General features: G+C 44.4%; 2 protein-coding genes across 4 annotated transcripts; one reads left to right on the forward strand and one right to left on the reverse strand.

Moving 5' to 3' along the window:
* The first annotated feature begins 21 nt into the window (after positions 1-21).
* LOC110088371 (uncharacterized) lies at positions 22-13,379 on the forward strand. 2 transcript variants are annotated; one of them, XM_073004516.2, is made up of 4 exons: positions 22-360; positions 4,596-5,677; positions 8,074-8,275; positions 9,089-13,379. In XM_073004516.2, exons 2-4 carry the CDS (start codon positions 4,823-4,825, stop codon positions 9,718-9,720), a joined length of 1,689 nt encoding a protein of 562 aa, XP_072860617.1. In that variant the 5' UTR covers positions 22-360; positions 4,596-4,822; the 3' UTR covers positions 9,721-13,379. The 2 variants fall into 2 exon arrangements, with proteins under 2 accessions (XP_072860617.1, XP_072860618.1); XM_073004517.2 differs by lacking the exon at positions 22-360 and adding an exon at positions 608-4,422.
* Positions 13,380-17,224: 3,845 nt separating this feature from the next.
* Positions 17,225-25,230, reverse strand: LOC110088376 (uncharacterized). 2 transcript variants are annotated; one of them, XM_073004518.2, is made up of 3 exons: positions 23,099-25,230; positions 22,208-22,346; positions 17,225-18,212 (listed from the first exon to the last, which is right to left on the reverse strand). In XM_073004518.2, the coding sequence occupies exons 1-3, from the start codon at positions 23,897-23,899 to the stop codon at positions 17,737-17,739; spliced, it is 1,416 nt and encodes a 471-aa protein (XP_072860619.2). In that variant the 5' UTR covers positions 23,900-25,230; the 3' UTR covers positions 17,225-17,736. The 2 variants fall into 2 exon arrangements, with proteins under 2 accessions (XP_072860619.2, XP_020666266.3); XM_020810607.3 differs by having other exon boundaries at positions 22,208-22,325; positions 23,099-25,229.
* Between the last annotated feature and the right edge of the window lie 2,461 nt (positions 25,231-27,691).

Raw genomic sequence — 27,691 nt, forward strand, 5'->3', positions numbered from 1 at the left:
TTCGGCGGTGACTGACAGAGATCGCAGCCAGTGCCTGCCCTGCGGAGGGGGGACTAACCCCAGCCTCTCCGGCGCAGCCCGGGAACCAACCTGGTGGCCACCTCCAGGGCAGGGCGAGGCGAGGCCAGGCGAGGCGAGGCGGGCTGGCGCGGCGGCGCGGCAGGCACCAGGCGAGGAGGCGGCGGCGGAGGGCCGGGTCGAGCCGGGCCAGGCCGGGGCCAGGGCCCAGGGCAGGGCAGGGCAAGGCGCACGCACGCACGATGGGCGCCGCGGGACTCAAGGCGGAGTCTCCGCCGCCACCTCCTCCGCCGCCGCAGGAGCCCTAAAAGAGACCCTCCCGCTGGAGGCGCTCCGGCCCAGGTAGCGCAAACGGGCGGGCCCGGGACGCGCCAAGGCGGGCAAGAAGGGATGGCCGGCGGGGCGAGGGCGGGCGAGGGAGAGAGGGTGGGTGGCCCCGCTGCCGCAATCGGGGAGGGAACAAAGGGGGAGCGGGAGAGAAGAGGCAGAAGAAGAAGAGTTGGAGACCGGACTCCTGGGTTCTTTTCAGGAATTGGGGGGGGGGGGGGGCTGGTTCTTGCAAGAGACTGGAGAAGCGAGGGGGGGGGGAGATGAGCGTCCCGGATCCCTGGATCCATTTTTGATAAGCAGGTTGGAGCATCCAGAGCTTCTGACGGGTCCCGTTATTAGGTGGTTTTGCACTCGGACTCCTGGGTTCCTCCGAGGATGGATGGAGTCCGGGGCGGCTGTGTTAGGGAGGGGTAACTGGGGGTAGGTGGGTGGGTGGGCTGGAAGCAGAACTTCTGGCTTTTCGGAGAAAGGAGGGCTTAGAGACTGAAGCTAGCCCTTCCTAAAGGGGGTGGAGAAAAAGGATCGGCAAGATCTCTTTAGGATCAGGACTCCTGGGCTCCCCTGGAGAGGCAGGACTGCAGCTTAGCAGGAGCGCTCTCGGGTTCCCCAGAAAGGGGGAAAAAAAGTCCTTTATTATAGGGGAGACGGGACTTCGGGGTTCTTTGAAGGAGAACATGAATGAGAGTCTTCAGAAGCTCCGGATGGGAAGCCTCGGTTCTCAGGGGAGAAGCCCTTTCCTGGAATAAGAGCTGGCAAAGCCCCAAGTGCCTGATTTGTCTAGAAGAAAAGCGCTCTCTCTCCAGTTCCCTAAATGGGTCTCCTTTACGCTGGACATAGGTGCAGGGAAAATGGGGGCACAGCAGAGAACAGTGGGGCCAGTACTTTCTCTTGCAATGGAATCTGATTGGGAAGGCATGAGTGCATTCTGGAGGTTAGGACCCCTCGAGTGTTGGGGAGTCCCTGTTATTGCATCAGACTTTTTGTTTGTAGGTGGGAAGGTAGGACTAGAGCATCTCGGAGTGGAAGAAAACCCCTCCTTGCTGATGTTTCAGGCTTCAGGGGAATCAGTCCAAACTACTGGATTGGGCTGGGAGCTAAGTTTCCTCACCTCCGGGGTGGCTGGTCTACTGGTAGCACTCAAATCCAAGACCTGATGTACCTTGATAATTTCATGGGTTCTTTAAAAAAAATTGAACTCCATAAGGGCCCTTGTAGGTTCGTGGAATGTTAATCTCCTACATGGAAGAGCCTTTCCTATAGTAATCTATGATATAGGTTCCCCTAGCTAGTGTGCATAAGTGGTTTCTCGTTTGAGCAGGCAAGGGGGCACTAACCCCAAGATTTTGAGATGCCCTAGCGGTATAATCAGTGAGTCCTTCTCCAGTCGCATCTCCCTTCATGGGAACACCCAGGGCTGCTCCTACAACAGTTTGGGATGATCCCATGAAAACAACTGACAAGATTCAATTCAGGATTAACCACAGGAAGTGCTGTCTTTTATGTAATGTAAATTAATTAACCCAGATACTGTAATGTGGCAGGTATATCAGATGCTGAGAAGGAAGGACACATGAAAACTATTAACCTTTCTTTCCGCTTGTCAGCTGTAGATGCCAACACCGAGCTTGGAAAAGTTACTTTTTGGGATTGCAAAAAAAAAAAAGAACTGGATTGAGCCTGGGACCTTCGGCAAAGAAAATGCTCTAGCATTGAGCTGCCGTGCCAACCTTTTAAAAAATGAACTACAGTGAGCAGTTCTTAGCAGGCCAGGGTGTTTGTCTAGCCCAGCAGTATCTTCCTCTAACTAGCTATGAGTTTTCAGGTCTTGTTGCCATCACCTGCTAGTTGACCTTTTGATCAGAGATGCTGAAGGGGGAACAAAGGGTCTCCTTTATGCAAAGCATATCCCGTGTCACTGAGCGACAGTCCTTCCATCTGGCCAACCCTGGAAATAAGAGTGCAGGTCTGAGAGGGAGCTTTGGTTTGATCTGGCAAAGTAACCCACATTTTCTTACATACGTTTTCTTTGAAGCATCAGAAGTAAGATCTGTTGACTTCACTGGGTCTTATTCCCAGGCAGGTAGATACAGCATTGAAGTTTATAATAATTAAGATAAAGTTATTGCAGAGAAATGTGGGATCTGTGATAATTTCAGAACTTTCTAAAAAAGTAGCATTTTCCTCTGTTAGAGTATTCCATTTCCATCTTGAGCACATTACTGTTAACCTCAGAGCTTGGGTAGGTTCATTTTCCAAGATGACAGCTCCAGAATTCTCTGCAAAGGACAGGGTTTCTATAGAATTTTTCCCCCTTTGCCTTCATAAAACTAGAACCAAGGGCAATTCAGAGAAATTGATTAAACAAAATAAAGCTGTTCTTCACACAATGAGTCCTTAATCCCCAGTATTTACTCAAGTTAGATCTGCTCAGATACAAAAATAAACTGTCAGGCAAAAACAAGCAAAAATTGAAAAATAAAGAAGACAAAAAGGTTGTGGCATCTTAACTACATGTACTCCCACTCTCTTGTCTCATAAAAGCTCACATTAAAACATAGCAGTTAGTCATTAAGGTGCCACAATGTTTTTGTCTCTTTTATTTTTCAGTTTTTGTTTCTTTTTGCCTGATATGTTAGCACAGACTTACATGGTTACCTCCTCTACCAGGGAGTTTTAACCCTGGATTTAAAAAAAAAAGGTTTACATTGAGAAAGTTATGAGGTATTTTTTAACCTCACTGAAAATCTAACATACTGAAAGATGCTGGTGGGATTTTGGAGGTTCCATTTCATATGTACATGTCTTCTCAACCTTAGACACTCACTTTCTTCTCTTTCCCCCCCCTAAATGGTGAATGGTTGAGATGGTCATCTGTGTGCATGCGCGCACGCGCACACACACACGGATCAGCCTCTTGATGACCAGAGCACATCATTTCTGCAGCATCAGAGTTCCTTTTAAAAAAAGCTTTTTTAAAAAAAATCCCAATATATTATATACCAGGCTAGGACAACAACATAAAAGTGTCCCAAAAGCAACAAAAACAAAAAAACCCCATAACTTTTTGTCCCAGCTGTTTTCTAGTCACACTTGTATTAAAAACAAGAACAGTTGTCCTTGACCAGTGGCTGAACATTTAGTGATGTTGTTGAGTGCGCTGCAGGTTGTAGATCTAATTCTGTGTGATTTCCACAACACAGCATGACTTTCAGTCACAAAATGTCCCATCCTGGCTTAATCCACAGTATTCACTCATGTGAGATGTGGTCAGATACAAAAGTAGACTGTCAGGCAAAAACATAAAGAAAATTCAAAAACAAAGAAAACGAAAATATTGTGGCCCCCTTAAAGATTAACTGCTGTATTTTAAGGTGAGCTTTCGTGGACAAATCCCACTTACTCAAGAGTGGGACTACATGGTACTTACGTACTTCTTATATCCCACAAGCTGTGAGGGATGTGGTTTAGAGGACTTTCATGATTGAGGCTCTGGCCACTGTGCATGCAGGGAAAATGGCATTATACCTACTGATTTTTGTGGGAGTACAAAAAAAGCATTGCTGGGAGTGGGGGAAAAGGGCAGAGCTTGAGATGTGAAAGTGGGAGGGGGGGATCCAGTGAAATCTGTGTATGCTCCGTGGTCACTGAACACTAGCTGTCAGGGAGGAAAGCAGAAAATGTGGGACAAAGGGTAGGCATTTCATGCTGATTCAACCTGAGTTTTTTGTAGGGCTTCCATGTTCAGGGTCAGCACTATGATATGCTCTTGAGCAACCTCAGGAGAGAGGAACTGTCATCGTAGCTTCGATTGTGAATTTGGATAGACAACCCAAAAAAGAGCAGATTGTCTATTGTGGGGAAGCAGCACCCTTTTGCAAACCAGTGGTGCTCTCACCTGACTCAGCAGGGTCGTGTCCTCCTTTTTGTCAGTAGATATACTGAGGTTCTCCAACTTGTGTCCTCCCAGCCTGTTGGACTACAGCCTCCATCATCCTCAACCAAGTCATCGCAGTCAGCCCTGTGGGTGGGTGTTCTGTTTGGACTTTCCATCTGGGAAAGGCAGCTTCTTTTGGTGTAAGTAGACAAACCAGCAGCGGGTAGTAATTAATGAAGGAATGATCGTCAATCAATTACACATGCAGCAGGAGTGTGGGTTTATGAACCAGAGGTGATCCTTTGGTGTGGATCCATTTCATGGAAGCATAATTTTCAGCTGCCTTTTTTTTTCCATCCCTTTTCTGTATCAGGGGAAAATCTGCTGTGTCAGCAGTCATTCTGGTGGCAGCAAATTACATCTGTGGGCCATCCACCTTCTCCGTTTGGGCCGTTTCGCCCCCACCTGACGGACTGAGGCTGCACATTGCAGGGAAGACATCTTTTAATTGGGCCGAGTCTCACCGACTGGGTCCTTTCACATTTGACTAACAAGACAGTTGGGGAGCAAGAATTTCCTTCCTTTGAGAGGGAGGAAGAAATGGCTGCCACTCAGGAAGTGCCTCCACCAGCATTGGGCCTCCATTTCTTGTACCCTTTAGAAGACACAATGCCACCCAGGGTGAAAATGGAGGACCCTGGACCACCGTGCCCTGAAGCAGGATGGGAGTGGGACGCTGCAGGGAAAGCCCCGCTTGTGGTCCAGGCTGGTACCATTAGCGACCTGCTGAGGTGGGCCACCCCTCCCCAGGTGAGGAGTGACCCGATTCCACAGTTGTGGGAGGTTCAGTGCCAGGAGATGGTACAAAGCTTGCGGACACCTTCCGAAGTCATGCCAGCCCCTGTGCCTGTCCCACCTCCAGCTCCTGGCTGGGGGAACCTCCAACTCCCTGAGCTCGCACCTGTGGATGATATTGAGGCCTATTTGTCTTCCTTTGAGAGAGCAGCAGAAACCTGCCAGTGGCCGAGAGGAGAGTGGATGACTCGTCTCATGCCAGCCCTCAGTGGGAAAGCCCAGCCACCCCATAATGGCCTGGAGGCCAGGGGCAGCAGGAACGAGCACAGGAAGTCCAAATCCTCCGGCCTGCGAGGGGAGACCGGGGCCAGTATAGAGATGCAGCGCCAGCGTTTTCGGCAGTTCCGCTACCAGGACTCGGAAGGCCCCCGGGAGGCTTGCCGGCGGCTCCGGGAGCTGTGCCGACGCTGGCTGAAGCCGGAGAGCCGCACAAAGGAGCAGATCTTGGAGCTGTTGATTCTGGAACAGTTCCTGACCATCTTGCCTCAGGACATCCAGAGCTGGGTGTGGGAACGAAGCCCCGAAACATGTGCCCAAGCGGTGGCCTTGGTGGAAGGTTACCACATGGGACGGCGTGAGTCAGGCATGTGGGAGCAACAGGTGAGAAGGTTGTTTTTTTTTCATTCTGGGGATTCATGGAGACAGGGGGGCATAACATTGTAATGGCTCCATAGCTGCGGTCAATCAGCGAACAATCCCAGGTGTTTGAGTCTTTATCACAACATTTCTGTTGGAATGAGAAAATGTTCATTTGGTGCTTCACAAATACAGAGCGAGTTAAAAATGTGAAGTAACTTGCTCTTATGAATTGCATAATGAATTACTCTTAAAAAGAAAGAGTAATTCATTATGTAATTCATTACAACAACCCCCATTATGTTGCTCTTAAAGTTATCTGCCATTTATCAAGTTACGTAGTGACTTGTCATATAATCTATTGCATTTTTCATTGTCATTGCACTATTATTGCAAGGGAAAACCCAAGGATTGAGAACACAGTGATACAGTTCAAACAATTCTGTTCAAAACGTCTTGAAATACTTTTAAAAAATAATATAGATTGTAACTACAAAGTGTTAGTCGTTATATGCAGGCCAGAATCCTGTTGGTTAGTTGCAGTGGCATAAGGTACAATAGAATGCACTGCAATGTCAGATTGTAGCTAGTTAAGGAGTTGCCAATCATATTCTTTCTCCTGCACCAGCTCCTATAACTGGCACATGCTGAGGGATATAAGTGTTGACTTGTAATTCACTGCAATGTGTTGCTGCAGCTTATGCCATTATGCAGGTGTTAACTACCCAATAGGATTCTGGTCACATCACACACATATTGTTAGCAAAGAATTTTTTTTTAAAAGAGTTATTGGTGATGACCTTAGTTGTAACTCATTTTTTCCAAACTCTGGACAAACATAAAAATAAGCTGAAATCATGCTGCTTAGCATAGAAAGTCACAACTGGAGTAGAACAAAGGAGCTTACTGACTCTCGTTGTACCGTCCTACAGTAAACAACAGGATTTTAGTTAGTCTGTTATCCCTCCTTCTGTGAATATTATAGTTTAAAAGGCGAAAGCTGAAAAGAGAATGGCAAAGGGGAGGATAATGTGCATGTAAATCTATTCATTAGTTTAGAAATTAGAGGTGTGCAGATTTGGGTTTAGGGTCTAGAACCCCCATAATTCCCCAGGTAGCATAGGATAGTTGGTGAATTCTGGGAGTCCATTCAAATCAAAAAGCCTCTAAACTGTGAAAATAGAAATGGAAGGGGAAGTGTATTTGTTACACTTGTATCCTATCTTTCATAAAACTGACAGCATCTATGAAGCCACAGCAGACTGAAGCCTGTATCTCCAGCAGGCTAAGCATTTTGTTTTTCCACTGAGCTATTGCCACCCCTCAAGAATGCCTTAACTCATAGTAATACCACCCAAACCTAGGCCTAATGTGTAGACAGGCCAGAGTTTGGGGCAAAGTGACTTACATGTGCCACATGGCTTCCAGTTGTTGGCAGAACTACCATGGGCAGTTCCAGTAATCTCAAAAGGACTTCGGAAACCTGGAAGGGATGCAGAAAAGTGCAACCCAAATGACCAAATGGTTGGGACAACTTTTGTATAATCAGACCTTCCATTTTTTTGTGGTTCCTTAGTTTAGAAGGGAAAAAGAGGACCATGGATGCAAACTGTACCCACTTAGCTCAGTGTCAGACTCGCTGAACTCGAAGGAAATGTCTTCATAGTCACACGTGGAAGATTGTGAGGTAAAGGATGGGCAAAGGACATGACCGAGGAAAGTTTGGGGACGTGGCAACTCCAGATGTTGTTAGTCTCCAATTTTCCTGAACTCTAGAGAGCCAGTGATGAGGAGCAGTGGGATTTACACTCAAACAACGTCTGAAGGGCTGCCCAAGGCCCTTATCCTGGTGATACAGGTTTATATAATTATACAAGGCCAGGAAAAAAAACTGGGGGATCAACCATTGAAGCAGAGTCACATGAAGAAATAATTCCTTATGAAATGCTTAATTTGTTTTTGGAGTTTACTGCAACACGGTGTCTCACTGGGGACTGATCTAATCAGCTTTTTAAAAAGGTTTTAGGTAAATCCATGAAGACTATTTCTTTCAATGGAAATTACAACTACAATAGGATCTCCATTTTCGGAGCAGTACACCATAAGTACAAGATGCCAGCTGTAGAAATCTGGAAGTAGTAGTTTTTTTTAAAAATATATCATTTTAAAACTGGCAGATAGTGAGAAATATTGTCCTCTTCCATCTTTTCATTTGAGGAGGAGAAACAAAGCTAGTAAAGGAATCTGCTTTCTCTGATCATGGATTGGAAATAGCAGGGACTCCATTTTGGTGGCTCCCAGGCAGGGCCAAAAGAGAGGGTGGGGTTTTTCTTCTGTGGGCCAGATGGGGAATTTTTGTGGGCAGATGTCCTCACAGTGACTTATAAAAAAAATGGGGGGGGGATGTGTTTCGTTACTAGGTTACGGTGCGAGTCAAAGTTGAGCAGGTCAGCCCACAAGAAATGAATTTGCCTGGAGCGCCGTGGGAGCCTTCTGCTCCTCTGCTGCCCCATCCCGAATGTGTCTCGTCAGCGGAAGTGTCACTAAACCAGCCTCTCCTAGGCCCTGCTCTGAAGATGCCCTGCGTCCCCAAACAGGAGCCCCGAAGCTTTCAAGAACCAGGTAAGAAGTGGACAAGTTGCCCCTTTCACTTAATGAGACTGAGCCTTTGACACACAAGGTTAGAAAAATGACTTTTAAAGAAACAACCTCTCCAATGTTGAGGTTACAGAAGAGTGAGAGGCTGAGGGATCTTTTTGTGTCTCTAGGGAATTATGGGAAAAAATAGGGATAATTTTCTTGGGCACATTTTGTAAACCATTTCTTTGCAGTACCACTTCTGTTTTAAGCTTGCGCCAACCAATGTGACCCAGACACTTCTGCTAAATTTGAGATTATAATACTACCAGGCAAATATACATGGCTGGCAAATGGATAAAGAGCTTTTTCAGTGCTAGGCCAGTCATATGGAACACATATAGAAAGTGGTGGATCTTCATCACAAGGTTTCTAGGAATCAACTGACTTGTTTCACATAACGAGAGAGTAGCAGTTCTTTGCATTGACTGTGATTGCAGCTCAAAGCAAAAAGTAAGAGGAACAGACTCTGAAATATCTGGAAAGATTGGAGGCAGGAGCTTCTAGATAAGAATGGGTGAGAAATTGTTGTAGTTTGACCTTAAATTTTAGATTGTATCTACAGTGGACAGTTCCAAGAGCCTCCTCCACCTATGAAACCCTGGGATTGGTGGTTTGTGGAGGTATTTAGGATTTATATCAAGTGCAGAGACCCAAGAAAATGAATCATCCTAAGTAGAGTGAAAGTAGGTGTTTGCCTTCATGTCAGCAGCTGTGCATTGTGAGTCTGGATGCATCCGTAGCAGAGATTGGACTGACAAGCAGCATAAAGTGTTATTATTTTTCCTACCTCATCAGGTGCCTTGATGGCCAATGGGAACCGTGAAGAGAACCCTCTGCCAGGAGGTGCTTTGGAAACAGGAGTCCCATCTGGGAATTTGCAGGCAAATGCAGCTGCTGAAAATTGTGGCCAGCGAGTGAGTCAGCAACACGAGGATAGATGTGGCGAGACGGGAGGGAATCCAGCCACGCAGGCCAACCCCGTTGTGGCTCCTCACCCCCCGGGAAAGCCCCTCCACCGGTGCTCCGAATGTGGGAAAACCTTTAGCCGTAACTCGCACCTCCTCACTCACCAGAGGATCCACACTGGGGAGAAGCCTCACCAGTGCCCCCAGTGCGGCAAGAGGTTTGGTCACACCTCCCAGCTGACCCGGCATCAGAGGACCCACGCCTCGGAGAGACCGTTCCGGTGCGCCCAGTGCAGCCGGAGTTTTTACCAGAGTTCAGAGCTGACCAGGCACCGGGTATCCCATGCGAGAGATCGTCCATACGGGTGCAGCCAGTGCGGGAAGAAATTCCGGTGGAGTTCCGATCTCATTCGACACCAGATCACCCACACGGGGGAGAGGCCGTATAAGTGCCCTGAGTGCGGGAAGAAATTTGGGCAGAACTCACACTTGGTTCGACATCGGAGAACCCACACCACTTAGCTGAGTTCCTTCCCAGTGAGAGGGGACCTACGTTTCCCAGCTCCTAGAATTTGACAAGGGCCGATGCATGGACCTGTGCTCACCACTACACTTGGTGCTTATATTGGGCCAGATGACTGGTGTCCTTTTCAGCTTAACATCTGCAGATAAATTATCTGTTCAGGGTGTCTTAGTTAGAATGTGCCCCATTTACATAGCGGATTGGACAACGTGGCCAGTTGGAGGTCTCGTTTTGCGGAGATCCACAGCACAACCAGAACTGAATGATAAGTTAACCTTAACTTGACTTCGTGAACTTCTCTGAACTTAAATGTGACGGCATCAGTTGGACGTCTGTCTTTCTCTTTTTCTGTCTGTCTGTCTCTTTCATTTTCTCTCTTCTCTCTTTTTGTAATAGAAAAGGAAATAGATCTTCTAGTCAACTAGACAGGCTTATTGTTACATAACATGGCTTATCTACCCAGCGAGGCCAAGACACATGTCTTTTTAGTGAAACAGAAGCAACATATTTTTAGAGAAAAGGACCAGTCGTGAACTGACGGGGAAGAGGTGTGTGTGAATCTTCTGTATGAGGGAGATGCCTTTTGGAGAAGCTGCTTTTTTATTTGTTTGTTTTCAGAGATTACAACTTTCATAAATGGCAGAGAGTTATGCTAAGATTGTACGGATAACAGGAATATGCAAAGCGGGGTAGAAGGGTTGCAAAAGAGTAACACAGATATTGGGGATCTGGCTGTTTGGGGCTGATTGCCATCCACACAAGAGGAACTCTCAGAATCCATGTTGCACAGAACCAGCTAATCTCTAAATGAATTGAACTAACCCCCAAATATTTCCATCTGATCCCTTGCATTAGCATTCATCCCAGGGACCTCTCCTCTTTGTTTGTTGTTTGTTTGTTTGTTTGTTTCAGCACACTTTATCCTTCCTATTGTGTGCGAGACAAGACACTAGCAAAAGGATCCCCCTGTGTGTAAATACAGCAGAAATTGTCTTTCCTTGTGCACCTCAGCTGTTAGCTTTTGTGCATGAAGCAGGACACTGGCTGATGTTTCTGAATCGTTATTGAGGATAATGGGAGTGCACTGTGAAATCTTGCTGTTTGCACTGGAAGAGAAGGGGGCAATAGACTCCTTTGCCACTGGGCATGAGTCGGTGGTTTGGGTCCGTCAGCCTTTTTTAAAGACTGCCCTGGTGAAATTTTAGTTCTGACCTGGAATCTGTGGCTAACAGTGTGTCAGAGGGTGAAGGTCTTTGCCTAAAAGTATTGCATTTCTTAACACTGCCTGACCACTGCAAAGTTGCAGTGTCCATTCATGTTTCTTCTGCAGGCAAATGTTATAAAGTCCATTGGGTTGACTCAGTCAGCCAAGGTCAAGCTAATATCAGAGATGTCAGGCAAGTGCTAGGCATAAAGCACAGGTGTTTTGAGCATCAGCTCCTAGAAAACCCAGCTAGTATGACCATGAGTAAGGGATTGTGGGAGCATTATTTTCAAAACATCTAGAAAGACCAAAGATTTCCCCACCTCTGGTTTAGAACCCCTGTAGTGTCAGACTCAGAACAAACGGATGCCTTTGAATTGTTACTGACTTGTGTTCTTTCCACCCCAGACTCCCAATAAACACCCAACTTGTCAGTGCAACTTACAAAGAGCTGTTGGCTCTGTCTTCTCCATACCCAATATTGCCCTTCTTGTTAACACTACTAAGCCAGTCTTGTCCAACCGGATTGGTTCAGCTACAGATCCCTTGGCCGTGCAAGTTCAAAATTGTGGCTGATGTAGGCAGAGACAGGTAAGGCACCATAGTTCAGAGAAACCAGCATTTGGTAGTTTTCGTTGTGCGATGCTCTTACCATCCAATTGAAACCTTTCTAGAGTCCCAGAGTGACTCCGTTTCTCAGTGCTATAATGCTGGATTCTGTAGGGCAGTTGTTCACAGCTTTTCACACTTCAGATATTTCGGGCATCAGTTCCCAGAATCTCTGGCTACCGGTCCTTCTTGCTGAGGTTTCTGGGAGTTGAAGTCCAAAAACATCTGAGGCTGAGAATTACTGCTGAAGCGGTACATTTTACTATTCATAAACCTAGAAGCGGCTGTTAGTTCTCTGTGTGATTTTTGTGCAAGCAAGAAATTTTGTTTGGAGCCCACAATTCAGCCTCCAGAGAGATTGTCCAAAACCAGCATTTTATAGCTAGCCCAGAATGGTGTGAAGCACCCAATGTTGTTGTTAGATAGGATGGTGGTACCTAACTGATGTCCTTGGGGTCAGGAGGTGGAGCTGCCCTTCTGTGCACAGGCTTTGGCCCCTTCTGAATATGAGCACAGCTGAATAACGTATGCAACCCCTTCTTCACACAAATATATGCAAATGTATTTGATTTTGAAATCCATACAGAATCCAGAATCAAGTTTCTCTTGAAACAGAATTTATATATTAGCTTTATGCAGAGTTACAGATTGGTTACCCTTTGAAAATCTAAGTGCGCGCAGAGCCTTTGCAAGCAACCTATATGACACTAAGGGAAAAAGAAAAATTTTATTACAGCCTGTGAAACTGTTCATCTGGCCAGTTTTTCTGACCGTTAAACTGCATTCTGGGTAAGGACCCTTTGGCCTTCCAAATATTTTTGCCTACAACTCCAGGAAGCCCTAGTGAGAATGGCCAGTGGCAAGGGATTAATGTGAGTTGTCCCATTAAAGGGTTAAAGAAACATCCTTGCTATAGAGCTTGCTTGAATGTTTTACCACTGGCTTATGGGCTCGCCTTGATTGACCCGTTTGCAAAGGAAGCAGGCAGTGTTTCATTGGTACAAGCCAGGATGGGCAACTTATGCACCTTTAGATGTTTTGCACTACAACTCCCATGAGCCAGACCCAGCATAGACTATGCTGAATGATTATGGGATACTGTTCAATAGCATCTATGGGACCATAGGTTCTCCATCCCTGACCTAAACATTAATTTGGCCTGCTGTAGCTACCAGTACTAATGAGAAAAGTAAATACAGTACAGACTTTCGTTGTTGGCTTGTCACTCCAATTATGGGGGAGACAAGATGGGGAGGAGCTTATTGAAATATATGGGCCTTATACACTAACTGCCCCTTATGTAGGTAAAATATGCCTCCTCCTCTTCTAAAGACAGATTTGCAATGGCCATCACAGAAAATAAGAGAGTTGGATGCAAGCAACCCCTCTTTTTAATTCCAGCATTGGTTCTGCTCCTTACAAGGTCCAGTGGCCCTGCTTGGAAGTCTACCCTTAGTCCTCTCTAGGTTATCTAAATGATTCCCTTCAAAGTTTCCTCTGTGCGTTTTCTTCGGTCTTAGCCATCTGGAGACTGACAGCTACTAACAAAGTCTCTGCAACCAGCAGAGGAAAGATTTGCTGGTTTCCGCAAAACACTAACGCCAAAGAAAAGGCAGATCAATGTCAACCAGCACACCACATGTGGCCCTGTCTCCTTGATTAAGGCCAAGGTGACTCTTATTCTTCATCTGTAGCATTCTTACTAGAATTTGAATCTCAGTCTGTCCCACTAGGGCAGTTCCTTTTTAAAAAAAAAAGTTCCTTAAAAAAAAGATTAGGTTTTATTTTCATGTGTTTGTATGGATTAATTTTGAAGAAAATTAAACATCTCACATTTTTTTTGGTCGTCTCTGGTTTTCAAACTCATTAATATGCTTGTTGGCATCTCTTTCAAAAACACAGCAGCCAATATAAATAGATAAAGATTTACGCGAGCTGGAAGCAGGGGGAGCTTTAAGGAAAAGAACATTGGATTTGTCATTAGCTCTTCCACATTGTTAGCTAGGAGGATATTCTTGAGGGCGTTAGCCTCCCACTTGCTCCTATAAGCATGACTGTGAAAATAGCAATTATGGTCAATACTTGTTCGAAACAACAACATGATCCTATAAACCTCCTGTGTAAATGTCCCCTACAAATTAGAGAAACAACAAAATGGAAAACTTTATTTTAAAAATTTGAGCTGAGGCTGAAATCCTCAGGAATTACAACATTGAGGTACTCTGCTCTTCTGTAACTTGATGGCACAACAGTAGAAAACCTTGGTTTGGAATTTTCTCTGTTCACAGAGGAGAAAGTTAACAGCTACAGTATGTCTCCTTGGCTTCAGCAACATGGGTTATATTTGAATGAAGCCTTGAAGAGCAGCGTGTCCAGTCCATTTCAGTGTTTGGGAAATGTCTGTGGCGTGTCTCAATCTTTCAGTATCCTGTTGTTGTCCTGGGATTTTGATAGCCTCAAGATAACAGGCTGAAAGTCCTTGGCCACAAATGAGGAGGCCAGTTTTGGGGGCTTTCACCAGACACCTCTCCAGAATACACGGTTGTTACTGCTGATCTGTGCCCCGAAGCATATCAGATTACTAGATCAGCCTGATCATGAGATCAGTACATAAATAATATAATAATCTTAGAACTGCAGAGCTAAAAGGGACTCTACAGATCATGGAGTCCAGCCCCCGTCAAAGAGGCACAGTGGGGGAATTGAGTTCCCAACCTCTGGCTGCGCAACCAGATACTTAAACCACTGAACTATCCAGCATACTTGGGGTGAGAGGGCTGAGGCTTCCTCAAAAGTTACTTCCCTCAGGAGCAGAAGGGTGAATTTAGGGATAAGAAGTGACTGTATTATTGAAAATGGCGAGGCATACATATTTCCACCAAAATTACATCTTTTTTTTTCAGCTCGAAGTGCAGACAGTCCACACTAGAGATACATGAACTGCTAGATGGTTCAGTGGTTTAGGTCTCTGGCTGTGGAGGTTGGGAGTTCAATTCCCTCGTATGCCCCCCAGCCAGATACCTAAACCACTGAGCTATCCAGCAGTCATTTAATTTCATCTGTATAATTTATGCAGAGTCATGCCATTGGTCCATCTGACTCAGTATTGTTTACTCTGACTGCAAACAGCTCTCCAGAGTTTCAGAGAGAGCGGTAAAGACCTGTTTTTATATTACAACTTCCAGAACTGGAATTCCTTTGCTTCTGAGCAGGAGAAGCCAGGAATCGAACATGGGATTTTGCTAAGACAAAGCAAATGCAGGCCCACTGAGCTGCAGGATAGCTCAATGGGTTAGGTCTCTGGCTGCTAGGTTGGGAATTTGATTCCCCAGAGTGCCTCCTTAACAAGGACTAGACTCAATGTCCCATAGTCTCCCTTCCAGCTCTGCATTTCTAAAATTATTATATTATTATTAGCCCTTCCACTAGGAACGTTTGGGGGCACAAGGCTGCATGACTTTGTCCTTTGTTGATCTAGTAGTCTTAAGAGTAACCTGCTGAAGGATAGCCACCACCCTCCTCTAAGAGAAGATGGTACAGTATTTTTGCTATCTAACTCTAGAAGTTTCCCAGATCCTGACAGCTTCAAGGAATGTGGAGAGATGAGATTTCAGCTGTTCAATTTACTGACAGTAAATTGTGCACAATATTACAGAAGCCATTTCTTAATAGAGGCATTATCCTAAAGCTATAAAATATTAAACCAAGCATGAACATAGCCAACCTATATGTGCACTTGCAACACCTCAGCTTAATATATACAAGGTCTTGGTCCCCAAATTCATTTTAATGTTAGCAGAGCTGCTTCTGCCTGGACCCAGGCAGCTAACCTAGTACCTGAGCATGTCCAGAGTACATCATTTTTGTTGCTGAGTAATCTCTGTCAACCTTTCCATCTTATTTCAGGGGAAAGGATGTCCATGTCATAGGATGAAATTTCCAGGTACTCATCAACACACAAACCAGTTACTGTATATATTACCCATTAGGCCACTATCCAAAGTTTGCCTTATGACCCAGCATTTGCAGCTACAAATTATGTGCATTTTCTCTTGCAACTATCCCTATTGAATCATTTTCTTCCCAATAGGACCCTAGTTTTGTTTTATGAGTCCTCAGCCCTGAAAGCTTCAGTGCACACTATGAATTTATCAAAGACTGTCCGTTTTTACATTTAAAATCCCATTGTAATCAGAGCAGTCCTTGCATTTACAGTGGCCAGCGACACTGTTACACCTCCCTTGATTAGCTAACATTTCCCAACTGAAGCAGCAGATTCAATACTTTTCCAGACAACTAAGAGCTTGTTGCAGTATTAGAACTCGGCAGCCCAGTGGTTAAAACTAACCAACATATGGCATAGATAGAACAAATAGGTAGGAAGTACCCTTTTCCTGCACAAGGTAAGATTCGCTTGTAGAAATTGCTGCTACAGTATGTGAAATTGGCCATTAAGTTAGACTGCATATCCAAACACATAGACGACTGAAGAGATAAAGCAGTGATAAGGTGTTGAGGTGATAAAATGGATTGCACCAATTCAGACTCCAAGCATGGGATACCAGTTTTGAATGATTCCCTATCTATCAAAGGTGGGAATTATGGGCCTGAAGCCACATACAGCTGCCCATCAAAGCTCCATGTGTGCCTCTAGGGCTACCAAGCCTCCCACTACAAAATAAATAAATAAATTGGAGACTTGCAAAGTCAGATGACTCCAGGGAGCACAACACACTCAGCTTTTGAGTGCCCGATAGTGACTTTTCCCCCAAAATGGGGCTCATGTGGCCCACAGAGATCCAGGGGACAGTAGAAAATGGGGTGGGTGTAGCTGATAGATTCTCCACATCTATTTACGCCTGCTGTAAACTACACACAGACACCAGAATGACCACATCTGTATAGAAGTAGTTTACGTCTCACAACCAGATGTTGGGAGCAAGAAACAAGGGAGTCCTGCCTTCAACTGGAGCATGCCGAAAGGCACATGTCTCTCCCCTACTGAAAACAGTGTATTGGGTGTAATCAGGAAAGATTCATTTCATCCATGCCAGAGAAATAAGACTGCTTGTGGTTTTTCCCCAAAAAACATCTTAAGAAATACCAATTGGGTATTTATAGGTATACTGCAGGGTCCTATAGGTTATAAGGAATATTAATTACTTGACAAGTTTAGACAATTCCCCATAAACCTGCAAAATGGCTCATATAGTTAGGAAATATGGACAAAACCCTGTAAATACCCTTCATGCCTTTTTTGCTGGGCAAATGAAGGAATCACAATGGCTAATCCCACATATCATTAGCCACATCTGGATACAATAGTATGTGATAACTGGCTAAATTTTGAATTTTTTTTCCGGGCACTCATGGATTTAGAGGCAGATAAAATCAGCAAACCAACTAACTAATATATTACAAACCAGTTACCATTGATTACGTCCTTCCCCCAATGAAGAAGGCTCTTTACAGTACTACCATAAATTAATGAACAATAATATTGATTCTTTGACCGTAACCTTACAAGTTTCTTATATATGTATGGAGGTAAGACTTTATTAAGTGGCAAAAGAGGAATATTACCTGGTTCAAGCACTGGTTAGTGCTGCCTACCTTGTGCTGTGTTGTCAGTGTTGAGGCAATAACACAATAGATAGAAGGAAAGCATATTTTGAATGACAGACCAGCAGTTGTAGCATTCCCTGATTTATTTTTTGAGTAGCTATATAACTTTGATGAAGCAGAAAAGCAAAGAGCTACATCAACTGGCCAGTACACAGTTGATTTTCTGTCTGCAGGCCACATGGTTCTCAGTCCTGGGCTAGGTTTGGGTCCCACAGAGCGTTCCATCACGCCTAGCTTGCACAAGTGGCACAGGTGTGGCTCAATGATGTCTATGTGTGTGTGAGAGAGGTAGGAGTATCTACCCACCCTACCCTAGGAAATAAGAAGTGGCAAAATTAAAAGCATGACTACTACTTTGCTACCTCCTTAGAGCCATTTTAGTACTAGGGAACCAAAAGGTGGAAGTCCAAAGAGGTTTCTGGGAATTGTAGCTCAAAGAGCAACTTTTCTAAGCTTACCCCTGTACATCTACTGAGGTTTATTTCTGCTGTTTGGGAATAAAGTGCAAGAACCAGATTCTGGGGATTTATTTCTCTCAGTTAGATCTATAGACTCACATTCAACATCCCACGAGGGGCTAATGAACATCTGTGGCCTTGAGCTTCTCCCGGCTGTGAATCCTCATGTGTTGCACCAAAGACCGTTTATTTCCACACCTTCGGCCACAGTTGGCACAGTGGAGGGGCCTGTCGCCCAAGTGAGTCCTCTGGTGCTTGGTGAGGTGGGAGGAGTCCACAAACTGTTTCCCGCACTGAGGGCAGGCATATGGCTTCTCTCCAGAGTGGATCCTCCGGTGCACGGTCAGATGTCCACGCTGGCCAAAACACTTGCCACACTCAGTGCAACGGTGCTGTTTTTCACCCGTGTGAGTCCTCTGGTGCACAGCCAGTGCCGATGGCCATCGGAACCCTTTCCCACACTGGGCACACAAATACACTTTGTCCTGGTTTTCAGTCCCAGGGTGCACCTGGAGCCCCTCAGATCCCACAAAACTTTTCACATACCCTCTTTGTTGAAAACATTCTTCAGTTCTGACTGGGTTCTTATTCAGTGCTGCCAGGAAAGAAGATTTCAAATGTTATTTCACAGCCATTAATGATCAGAAATACAATAAATATGGCTGCCTGATACCAGTATGCAAAAGAAAAGTTTCTGAAACCAGGGTGGGCAAAGAGGCAGCCCATGTGATAACTCTGGGGCCCCACCACCAAATCTTGATGATTCCCGCCTGAACCCCCAAAACTGTTTTATCCTGTTACCTAACAGTCACTCTGCGCCCACTAGTTCCTGGGCAGGGGGCATTATCACCATGTTTTGGGCCCAATTACTAGCCTATTTTAGGATCATAAAAGCTTTTCTCCCCAAAAGCAGAAGTGAACAAAAATCACTTATTGTTTTGACAAAATAAGGCCTTCCGTGGACCTTAAATAGGCTTGACGGGGGGAAATATAGCAAGATTGTTCCCCAATTGTCTTCCAGGATGGGGCTGCATGGTTGGACCTCAATCTGCTGGGGGCATTGTGCACAGTGCCTAGACATCTGTCAATGGGTCACCTCTGGCCAGAAAAATGTAACCAAGTACCTATTGCAAGAAACTTCCACCATCACAGTAGTGGAATTTTATTAAAAAAACTATGGGAAAACAACCCAAATTATGCAAGGGTCTGGACCAGGTTACAACATTAGGGGTCTTTTTAGCTGAGAGAAAAATTAATAAACACATGATAGAGGTGTACAAACCATACATGATATTAGGGAAAGCAGAGAGGGAGAATTCTCTCACCCACCAAGCTACGCCATAACATTAATATTAGTTGTATTTCCAGTGAAGCTGAATAGTGGGAAAGGTAAGACAGGCAAAAGGAAGGGATTTAAAAAAAATCATACTTCCCTTATCAAACTTGCAAATCAAGTCTGTGTTTACCTGAGAAGGAGCAATCACAGAAGGAAGCACGCTAAATGCATGTTACATAAGTGAGGGAAATTGTGTGCTTTGACGCACAGGTATCTTTTACCACAGGAAGAGCACTTCTGAAAAGAATGTGATAAACCTATTGCCTAGTTTGACCTGCAGTCACTTGGTCCTTAGGTAGCGCTGCCCGAATAAAGGTTTTAACATCCTGCAATCTAACAGTCTAGTCTCCCAGGTTACCTGATCCTACAGAAGGACCTTGCCTCCCGGTTCCACCTCGGCTCCCTTCATTTGTCAATAAACCCCATGTAGCTTCTATGTCAGAAGAATCTGCACTAAAAAGGAGGCCAAGATGGCCAAGAGGAACCCGAAATAATATTTGTGAATGGGGTGGGATTTTTTTCACAAGGAGTAACATGTGTTACATTTTCCAGTTTTCTCAGTGCAGCTCTTAGAAGAGATGTATCCTTCAAAGATGCATATAGAATGAGCGCAACTGCCTAATAACAATTATTTATGGGATTTCCCCACCTTGGTAGACCCCTATTTCAGTAGCAGATTGTAAGTCAGGTGCAAATGATGTGAAAACGTCTCTATCTTTTTAATGTCATATTCCCTTCCTGGTGACAAAAACCTGGGCTTGAAGAAAGGGCCCATGCTTTTGAATTTTTTAAAGAACCACTAAAGTACCCAGGATCACATACACTTACTACAAGTTCTAAAGGGCATGGAAAGGAACAGGGATAAGTAGAAATGGGGAGTTTTTCAAAAATTTCACTCCTGCATTGATGCAGTGGCACTTAGCCTGGGAGAATGGAGAAATAGAGAGTGGGAAAAGAGAGATGAAGGAAAAAGAGAAAGAAGAGGGGGGGAAAGTAGAGCAACATAAGGGCGAGAATGGGAAATTTAAAAAAGGATGACCTAAAATAGTTTCCTGCCCTTTCACACTGAGGTCCCAAAACCTTGAGCTCCAGACATGCACAATCCAGAAGTTTGTCCCAACGTGGGAGGAGCTGGACTCCCAAACGGATTCTTGGCATTGAGAACCTTGATTCCAGCTGTACCTTGAAAAAAGCTGAGTGAGACTCTGAACCCACCTAGTCCCGGTTTTCAATGCATTCCAATGGGGTGGTTTTGGGTGGTTTTCTTTTTTTTCTTTTTTTTTCCCTTGACGACGATTTTGCTTAACAGCGATTTTGCTGGCACGCATTATCATCGTCAAGCGGGGCACCACTGTATAAGGATGCAGGTGGTGTTGTGGGTTAAACTGCCACTGGGCTGTCGATCAAAAAGGTGGGCAATTTGAAGCCACCCAATGGAGTGAGCTCCTGTAGGTTGTCCCAACTCCCACCAACCTAGCAGTTTGAAAGCCTACAAATGCGAGTAGATTAATGGGTACCACCTCAGTGGGAACGTAATGGCATTCCATGTCTAGCCATGCCAGCCACATGACCATGGAATGTGTTTACAGGCAACTGCTGGCTCTTTGGCTTACAAACGGGGGATGAGCACTGGCCCCTAGATTTGGACACAACTGGACTTAATTGTCAAGGGGAACCATTACCATAACCTTTTACAGATACATATGTTACCTGGTAATTAGGTAATTATTTATTTATTATTAATTATTTATTTCCAAGGTTTGGCCAAATCTGATGGCAGGAATGGCTCTCCAGGGTTTATTGGCAAGACTTTTTCCTAGCTTATCCTGGAGAAGCCAGTCATGGGCCCTGGGACGTTCCACCTAAAAGGCGGCTGTTCTATCAAGGAGCCACACACCCTCTCACAGGTCACCATATAATATATGGTATTGCTATTCTAGGGGCATACTATGGAATATTTGCCTGCAGAAATCAATTGTCGCAGATGGCATAAACATGGATATGGTTGCCACACACTGATGTAGCCTTCTTTCTTTTGGTTAGTGACCTCCAGATGCTTTTCCCCAGTGGTCTATATAAAATACATGTGAGGTGCATGAGAAAAGGACACAGCTTCATGTCTAGCTTTGCTCTGGTTACTTTTTGAAGTCCTTGAGAAAGATAAGCTTTTCCCTGCTGATCTCCCCAACAAATCACCCAAAGATAAGGGAGGCAGCAGATCGTCCTGTGAAGTTGCCATACTTTGTCCTGTCAAGGACAAAAAGAAGGGAAAAGATAACAAACATCTAATCATTCCTTTCTTTCACTAAAGCGAACACCCATGAGTGCCCAAAAATTTTTGCACCAGCTTTCGAAAAGCAGCAAAATAATTATTTGTTCTTCCCAGGATCTCACTCTTACCAAACCCCTCAGGGGAGCTTAGAAAACAAGATATATATTTTTTTGGACTGTAACTCCCAGGATCCTGTAGCCAGCATAACCACTGAATTCTGGAAGTTGTAAGTCCAGAAAAATACTTTCCCCCCAAGGTTTTGCCCCTCCTTTGTGGTTCTTTTACTCTTTCCTGTTCTGCTGAAACTTAAATGACAAAATGAAAAGGTGGGGGGAGGCTTTAAAAGCAAGCATTATCTGATTGCTTGAAACAATTTTCATTGTGGGTAATTTGGCTAAATTTGGTGGCCTACCAGGAGAAATGCATAGAAATAAGCATCCCCTGCTTGTTTCAATGGGTTCCCCCCCCCCATGCTCTGGTGCCTAAATTAGCAGTGTGATTTATGGCCAGGTTTTTTGGAGAGGACAGGGGCAGACAGGCAGCACTCTGTAGAAGGGCCGAACTGGTTCCGAGGCCCCCCCTCCCCAGTTACTTGACCCTGAGACGAATATAAAAACAGAGTGATCCCCTCTCTCAGAGTTCTCTTGGTAAAGTGCAAGAAAATGGGTCTCTTCCAGCGAGCTTAAAATCTAAGACAGTGGGAGCATCTGCCCTATACTAGTGTAGTAGTTTTGATACCATGTCAACGGTCATGGCTTCACCCTATGAAATCCTGGATGAGCCGTTAAAATTGATTTGGTGATCACTTGAAATTCTCTGCCAGAGTACTCTAATGCACTCCGCTGTAGTAAAGAATCCTAAACACCTCAACTAACTATAAATCCCAGCATTCAACAGGATAAATGACAGGGGCATAAAGCTAAGATATGTGTAGTACAAAACCGTTCTAATAAGATTGTATCTCAGCAGAGCACGTACTTACCCCGGGAGCTGACATCCCCACCACCAGCCTGCTTGACCTCCTTCGGCTGAGTGTTTGAGGGAGCCAATTCTCCCTTTGGGAAATTCATCTTCACATCATCCTTCAATGGCCTTGGCACCTGAAAGGGCAAAGGATGATCCTTTTAAATATGGAGAGAGAGAGAGAGAGGTGTTTCAGTTAGGGCCATGCACCTAACGGGGTTGTGATCCCACCAGAGGTCAGGTTTAAAGGTTAGGCCAAGGGCCATGTGCCCACCTCTGATCTACAGGTATTTGCCATATTCATATCTTGTTCTTTCTCCTCTTCGCCTCTAAAGACAGTAAGTTATACCATTCCCTCCTCCCATGAAGCAGTTAGACCAGGGATAAGGCATATGTGAATATCCAGATCAACTCCTCATTCTTCAGCCCTGTCCATGCTGGGTGGGGCTGCTGAAAGTTGGAACCCAAGCCCTGGACAACCCCTGGACAGCTCACTGCCCCCTTACAAATGAAGAGTATTCTAAAGTATGGAGAACTTAGAGAATTCCTTCCTTCCTTATCTTTCTACACTATAATTTAATAGACCGGAAGGCATTCTTACTAGATCTCCACATGTGTTTTTAGAACGTATTTTGCACAAAGGGATTATCATCTGGTAGTAATTGTATAAAGAAGGGAGGTTTGTCGCCCACTCTTTATAGGAATGTAAGAAAAACCTTGCTTTTAATAGGGCTTGGAAAAAAATCCCTTTTCAGGACACAACTAGACCATTTTCAGCCTCTCCTTTTAAGCCTAACCATTATCCCATGGACTGGGGGATTCTTAGGGATTTCATCCAAAAAAGGGAATGTTTCCAATTTCTAGAACAGAAAACACTAGGCATCATTAAGAAGTTGAGGGATCATCTCACCTGCAGTATGTCTCTCTCCGCCTCCTGCTGCCCTGCCAGAAAATTCTCAGCCAGGGCCACTGCCTGGGCACAGGTTTCAGGCACTTGTCCCCATACTTGGCTTTTGATCTCTTCTGGCAAGATGGTCAGAAACTGTTCCAGAACCAGCAGCTCCAAGATCTGTTCCTTGGTTCTGCTCTCTGGCCTCAGCCAACGGCAGCCAAGCTTCTGAAGCCGCTGGCAAGCATCCCGTGGACCCCTGGCCTCTTGATAGACAAACTGCCGGAAGTGCCGTCTCCGCTCCTCAGTGGCCATGGGCTCCCTCTTCAAGATGGCGGCCTTCACTTTGTCATAGTCCCTTCTCTCACTCCCATCCAAACCGAGATAGGCCTCTTGGGCATCTCCACGCAGAGCTGGCAAAAGCCGGGCTACCAACTCTTCCTTGGGCCACTGGCAGGCATAGGCCACATGTTCAAAGGAGGCTAGGAGAGCTGGCACGTCATCCCATGGTTCGAACTCTGTCGGCCATGCCTTCGCCCACCCAAAATGCAGCGGCTGCTCTGTATCTTGAATTTGGATTTTCCAGCACTGGGTTCCTCCTACATCTGGCTCTTCCTTCACCGTTGGAGATGGGTCCCAACTCAACAATGTCCTCGGCTCAAGGGCACAAGATGCCTGCCTTATTTTCTCTTGAGCATCCATCATTTTGAGCCCAACTGGTCCTTGATCTTCCATTTTGATTCTTTGTAGCCCCAATGGCACATGGATTGAAGCCCCTAGGTCCACCTCTGCCCTTGCCTCTGTTGACATCTTCTCTCTCATGACACTACTTTTACTTTCATCAGTTCTGCTCTCTAATTCCACAAAGCTCTCATATCTACCTGTCTATCCTGTCTCTCTCATTCTGGCATCAGGAAGGGGAAATTTACTCTATTTCTGGTTCAATCATTTCACCCATCAGATAATCTGAGGAGGTGTATAAAACTCACAGTTGCAAAATATATTCAATTCACAGGTTAGATCAGTTCATTTTTTAAAAAATCTACCAAAGAGTCTTAGAAGGTCTCTGATTAATCAGGCAGCAATTTTAAAAGAACATGAAATATTAAAAAAACAAGAAATGACAAAAAAATGGATTACGGATAGACACTGTTTTTTAACAGGTGCCCCCTTTCCCATTATATGTAGTGAGAAATGCTTCCTGTATACTATGTGTGCATTATTAAAACACAAAGATTTAATTTTCTTCTTAAATATTGTTTTACAGGTATATGACTTTATGCAGAATGACTAGTTAAAACATTGATGAGCAGTCAGCTAACACTTACTTAATATGATATCCTTATGATGACAGAAAAACATTGCAAAAAGGGAATTATTGGTACAAGTTAGGGAGAGGTAACTGCCTGATTTTGGTGAGGTCTTAACTCTCTCTAGTTCACATTCAAAAAGTGCACATTTCAATCATAATCAGACCTATTCAATTTTAGCAGTGTTAGGCTAACAAGGGATAAGTCCTCCTGTCAGTCTTTGGGATAATGGTAATGCTGATTTCCCCCATAGAGCACTTTGGGAAAACCATTTAAAATGGCATCGAGTTAGTGTAAAAGCTGTGTTTCCTAAATCAGTTTATGGAAGAAGTTGTTTCTGAGCAGGAGGCTAATTCATGGTGGGATGTAAAGTTCTAAGCTTTTTCTGTCCATTCCAAAAAAAAAAAAAAAAACAGGCAAGGAGGGTGTCTATTATCTAGCCGAACGAAATGTTTGATTTCATACCTTCTATGAAATACAAAATGCACTGTTTTTCTAGGAGAAAAATACGAACCTCTGCAACTGCATGATTTGGAATCTCAAAACATTAAAAGAATGGGCAGGGGAAGGAAAAAAAACCCTAACTGTCTTTTAAATATACAGGTATATATATTACTGAACATTTATCATAATACAGCAGCTGCTGGGGACCCCTGTTCTTGACAGTGTTCCTCCCCCCCAACCCATCTTTCCTCCAACCAAGTATTTTCTTCTATGAGTTTGCACTTCATCTCCCAGATAGCTCTTTAACTCACCCCAAGATTGCCTCTAAGCATCAACGCCTGATTGTCCTGCTACAACTCCAGCTCCCACCCCCCCTTGCCTCCCTCCCTGTCAGCCAAAGAGAGGGAGCAGGAAAGAGCTCCTCATTCCTCTGCTCTCATTTCTCAGCTCTATCATGTTAACCCTTGGAATATGTCTCAGTGAAGCGTTTCCAGCATAAATAAGAAATGGGGTTGAAGCTGTGCTCATGTTAGCTGACCCAGGCCCTCCGAGAGGACTCCTGCTGCTTTATTTGTCTTCCCATACAGTAATATATTTTTTAGGAGAGAGAAATAGACAGATTTGTCCTTGGGAGTGCTAAATCAGCAAGTTTCAATCCAGGGCAATATCCTTTGTGACCGGACACAAAATGTATACAAGTCAGTGAGTGAAAGAGATGCTTCAGACAGCAAGTGATGGGGAGCTGAAGATGTTGGCAAGATACAGGAGGATGAACCTCTGTTTTTGTGTGTGTGTGTGACAGAGAGACAGAGACAGAGACAGAGACTTCCTGTGTGCCTCCTAAGTAAAGATGGGCACAAATCAGAAAAATTGTGACTATTTCTGACAAATCGACAAATCAATATTAATTCCTTTTTGAATTTTAAAACGTTATAAAATGCCCCTCCGAACACCTAGGGACACCAAATTCACAGAGAAGCTTCCAGTGACTCTCATCTATAAGCCCTGCTTTTTTGTCAATATTTGGGTTACGGATGTCCAAGTTATACACCCACGTCTCTCCTTTACACTCCCTTCAAGTTTGGTGAAGATTTAATTTCCCCAAGCCAGCTGCTAAAGGGCATTTACCTGGGGGGGGACCCAATTTATGGGTTTATAAAGAGGATGTCTGGAACCTGGTCTTCATCAGACTTGGAGGGATTGTAGAGGAGAGTCAGTAGAAGTTTCTCTGTGATTGTGGTGTTTCTGGGTGCCTGGGGAAGCTGTTTTATAGTCAAATGAATTGACAAATCAAAAGCAACTAAAAATTGATTCATATTTGCTAGGGGCACTGATTCATACGAATATAAATTGACAAAGTAGCAATTTTTTGAATAAATTTGGTGATTCGTGTTTTAATTCATGTCCATCTCTACTCCTAAGCTACTTGGCTGTCCTTAGGTACAGTAGAGAGCGCTGTCCTGTTGATAGGATTGAAAGATATTTCAGTGGCCGCTGTGGACAGCTTTTGTAAATATGAGGAATAAGGAAGGCATCATATTCTCTCTAGAAGTAACATAATGAGTCAGTGTGGTGTGGTCATTAAGGGTGCTTGTTCAATTGGTTCAGTTTCCAATTAGAACATAGCCTCAACCCATTAATACTGCCCTCTTCTTTATCCGTTCTCTTCGTTCTCTTTTTAATTTTTTAATTATTTTTTGAAAGCAACATAGCACTAATCTGATAAAATGCTAAATTTGGCAAGCATAATTTCTAAAATGGGTTAGTTTTTTTTTTTTACAAATACTACATGGTTGCAAGTTTCCCTTTTGTAACTCTTAAGTATTTGAAGGATGTTTGTTCTTAAATGCACAAATAAGAGACAATTAAGCTTAAAAAACATCTGATCCTCATTCTGGATCTATCTAGCTGCCTGCATTCTTGTATTCTCCTAATTTGGAGAAGCTGCCTATAACAACTGTAATGATGAAGACCTGCATTTATACATTTCCCGGAGTACTGTACTGGTTACACATAAAACATGAATGCCAGCTCATAGGCCATCATTTCTGTGATACTGGGTGTTCGTGCTCCAAAAGTCATGGTTTATTCCTTAATGCATAAAAACCAAGTCAAGCATCTGAATTTGCCCCTGTAATGTCGTATCTGTTCAACCACTTTTTTAAAAATTGCTTCCTGATTAATCAGGGACTTTCCAGTATCTTGAACCATAACTCATAATCACTGCTGCCACCTTCTCCGCAACTTCTTCTTCTTCTTTACTACTATCAGAAAATGGATGTCCTCACTGCCATCTTCGCTTTGGATGCAGTAACTCTGCACAACAACACATCCAAACTAGCATTTCAGGCAAACTAGCAGCTCGTAAAAGTGAGACTACAGTGGGACTACTCTTATATAGTCCCACTCTTATGCCTGAAGAAGTGAATGTATCGACGAAAACTTACATTAAAATATAGCAGCTAGTCTTTAAGATGCCACACAGTATCAAATGTCAAACCGAATTAGCTAATCAAGAATGAAACCCGGACGGGCTTTATTTATAGCAAAGCTTTCATGCCTCTCAACGCTCAGTATTAGGGTGTGATCATATGGGCATTTAGTCCACTGTTTGGTCTGCTGTGGGCATGGCTTGTTTGCACTTTTCTTCTGGCAATCACACAACATAATCGCTGGAGCGAAACAACCCGTCCCCGAGTGTTCCTACTTGCAGCTTTCTGGGTCCCTGTAAGGGGCTCCTACTTTTTTGGTGCAATCCTTCTTTTAGGATTGCTCCATTTTGGTTCAATTCCAGCATGTGCAGTCACTGGTCAGTAAACTAGTACCCATCTTGCTGGGTACATGTAGCATATATAATTAA

The sequence above is a fragment of the Pogona vitticeps genome, chromosome 6, assembly GCF_051106095.1.
Source record: "Pogona vitticeps strain Pit_001003342236 chromosome 6, PviZW2.1, whole genome shotgun sequence".
In the NCBI taxonomy this organism is placed as follows: Eukaryota; Metazoa; Chordata; class Lepidosauria; order Squamata; family Agamidae; genus Pogona; species Pogona vitticeps.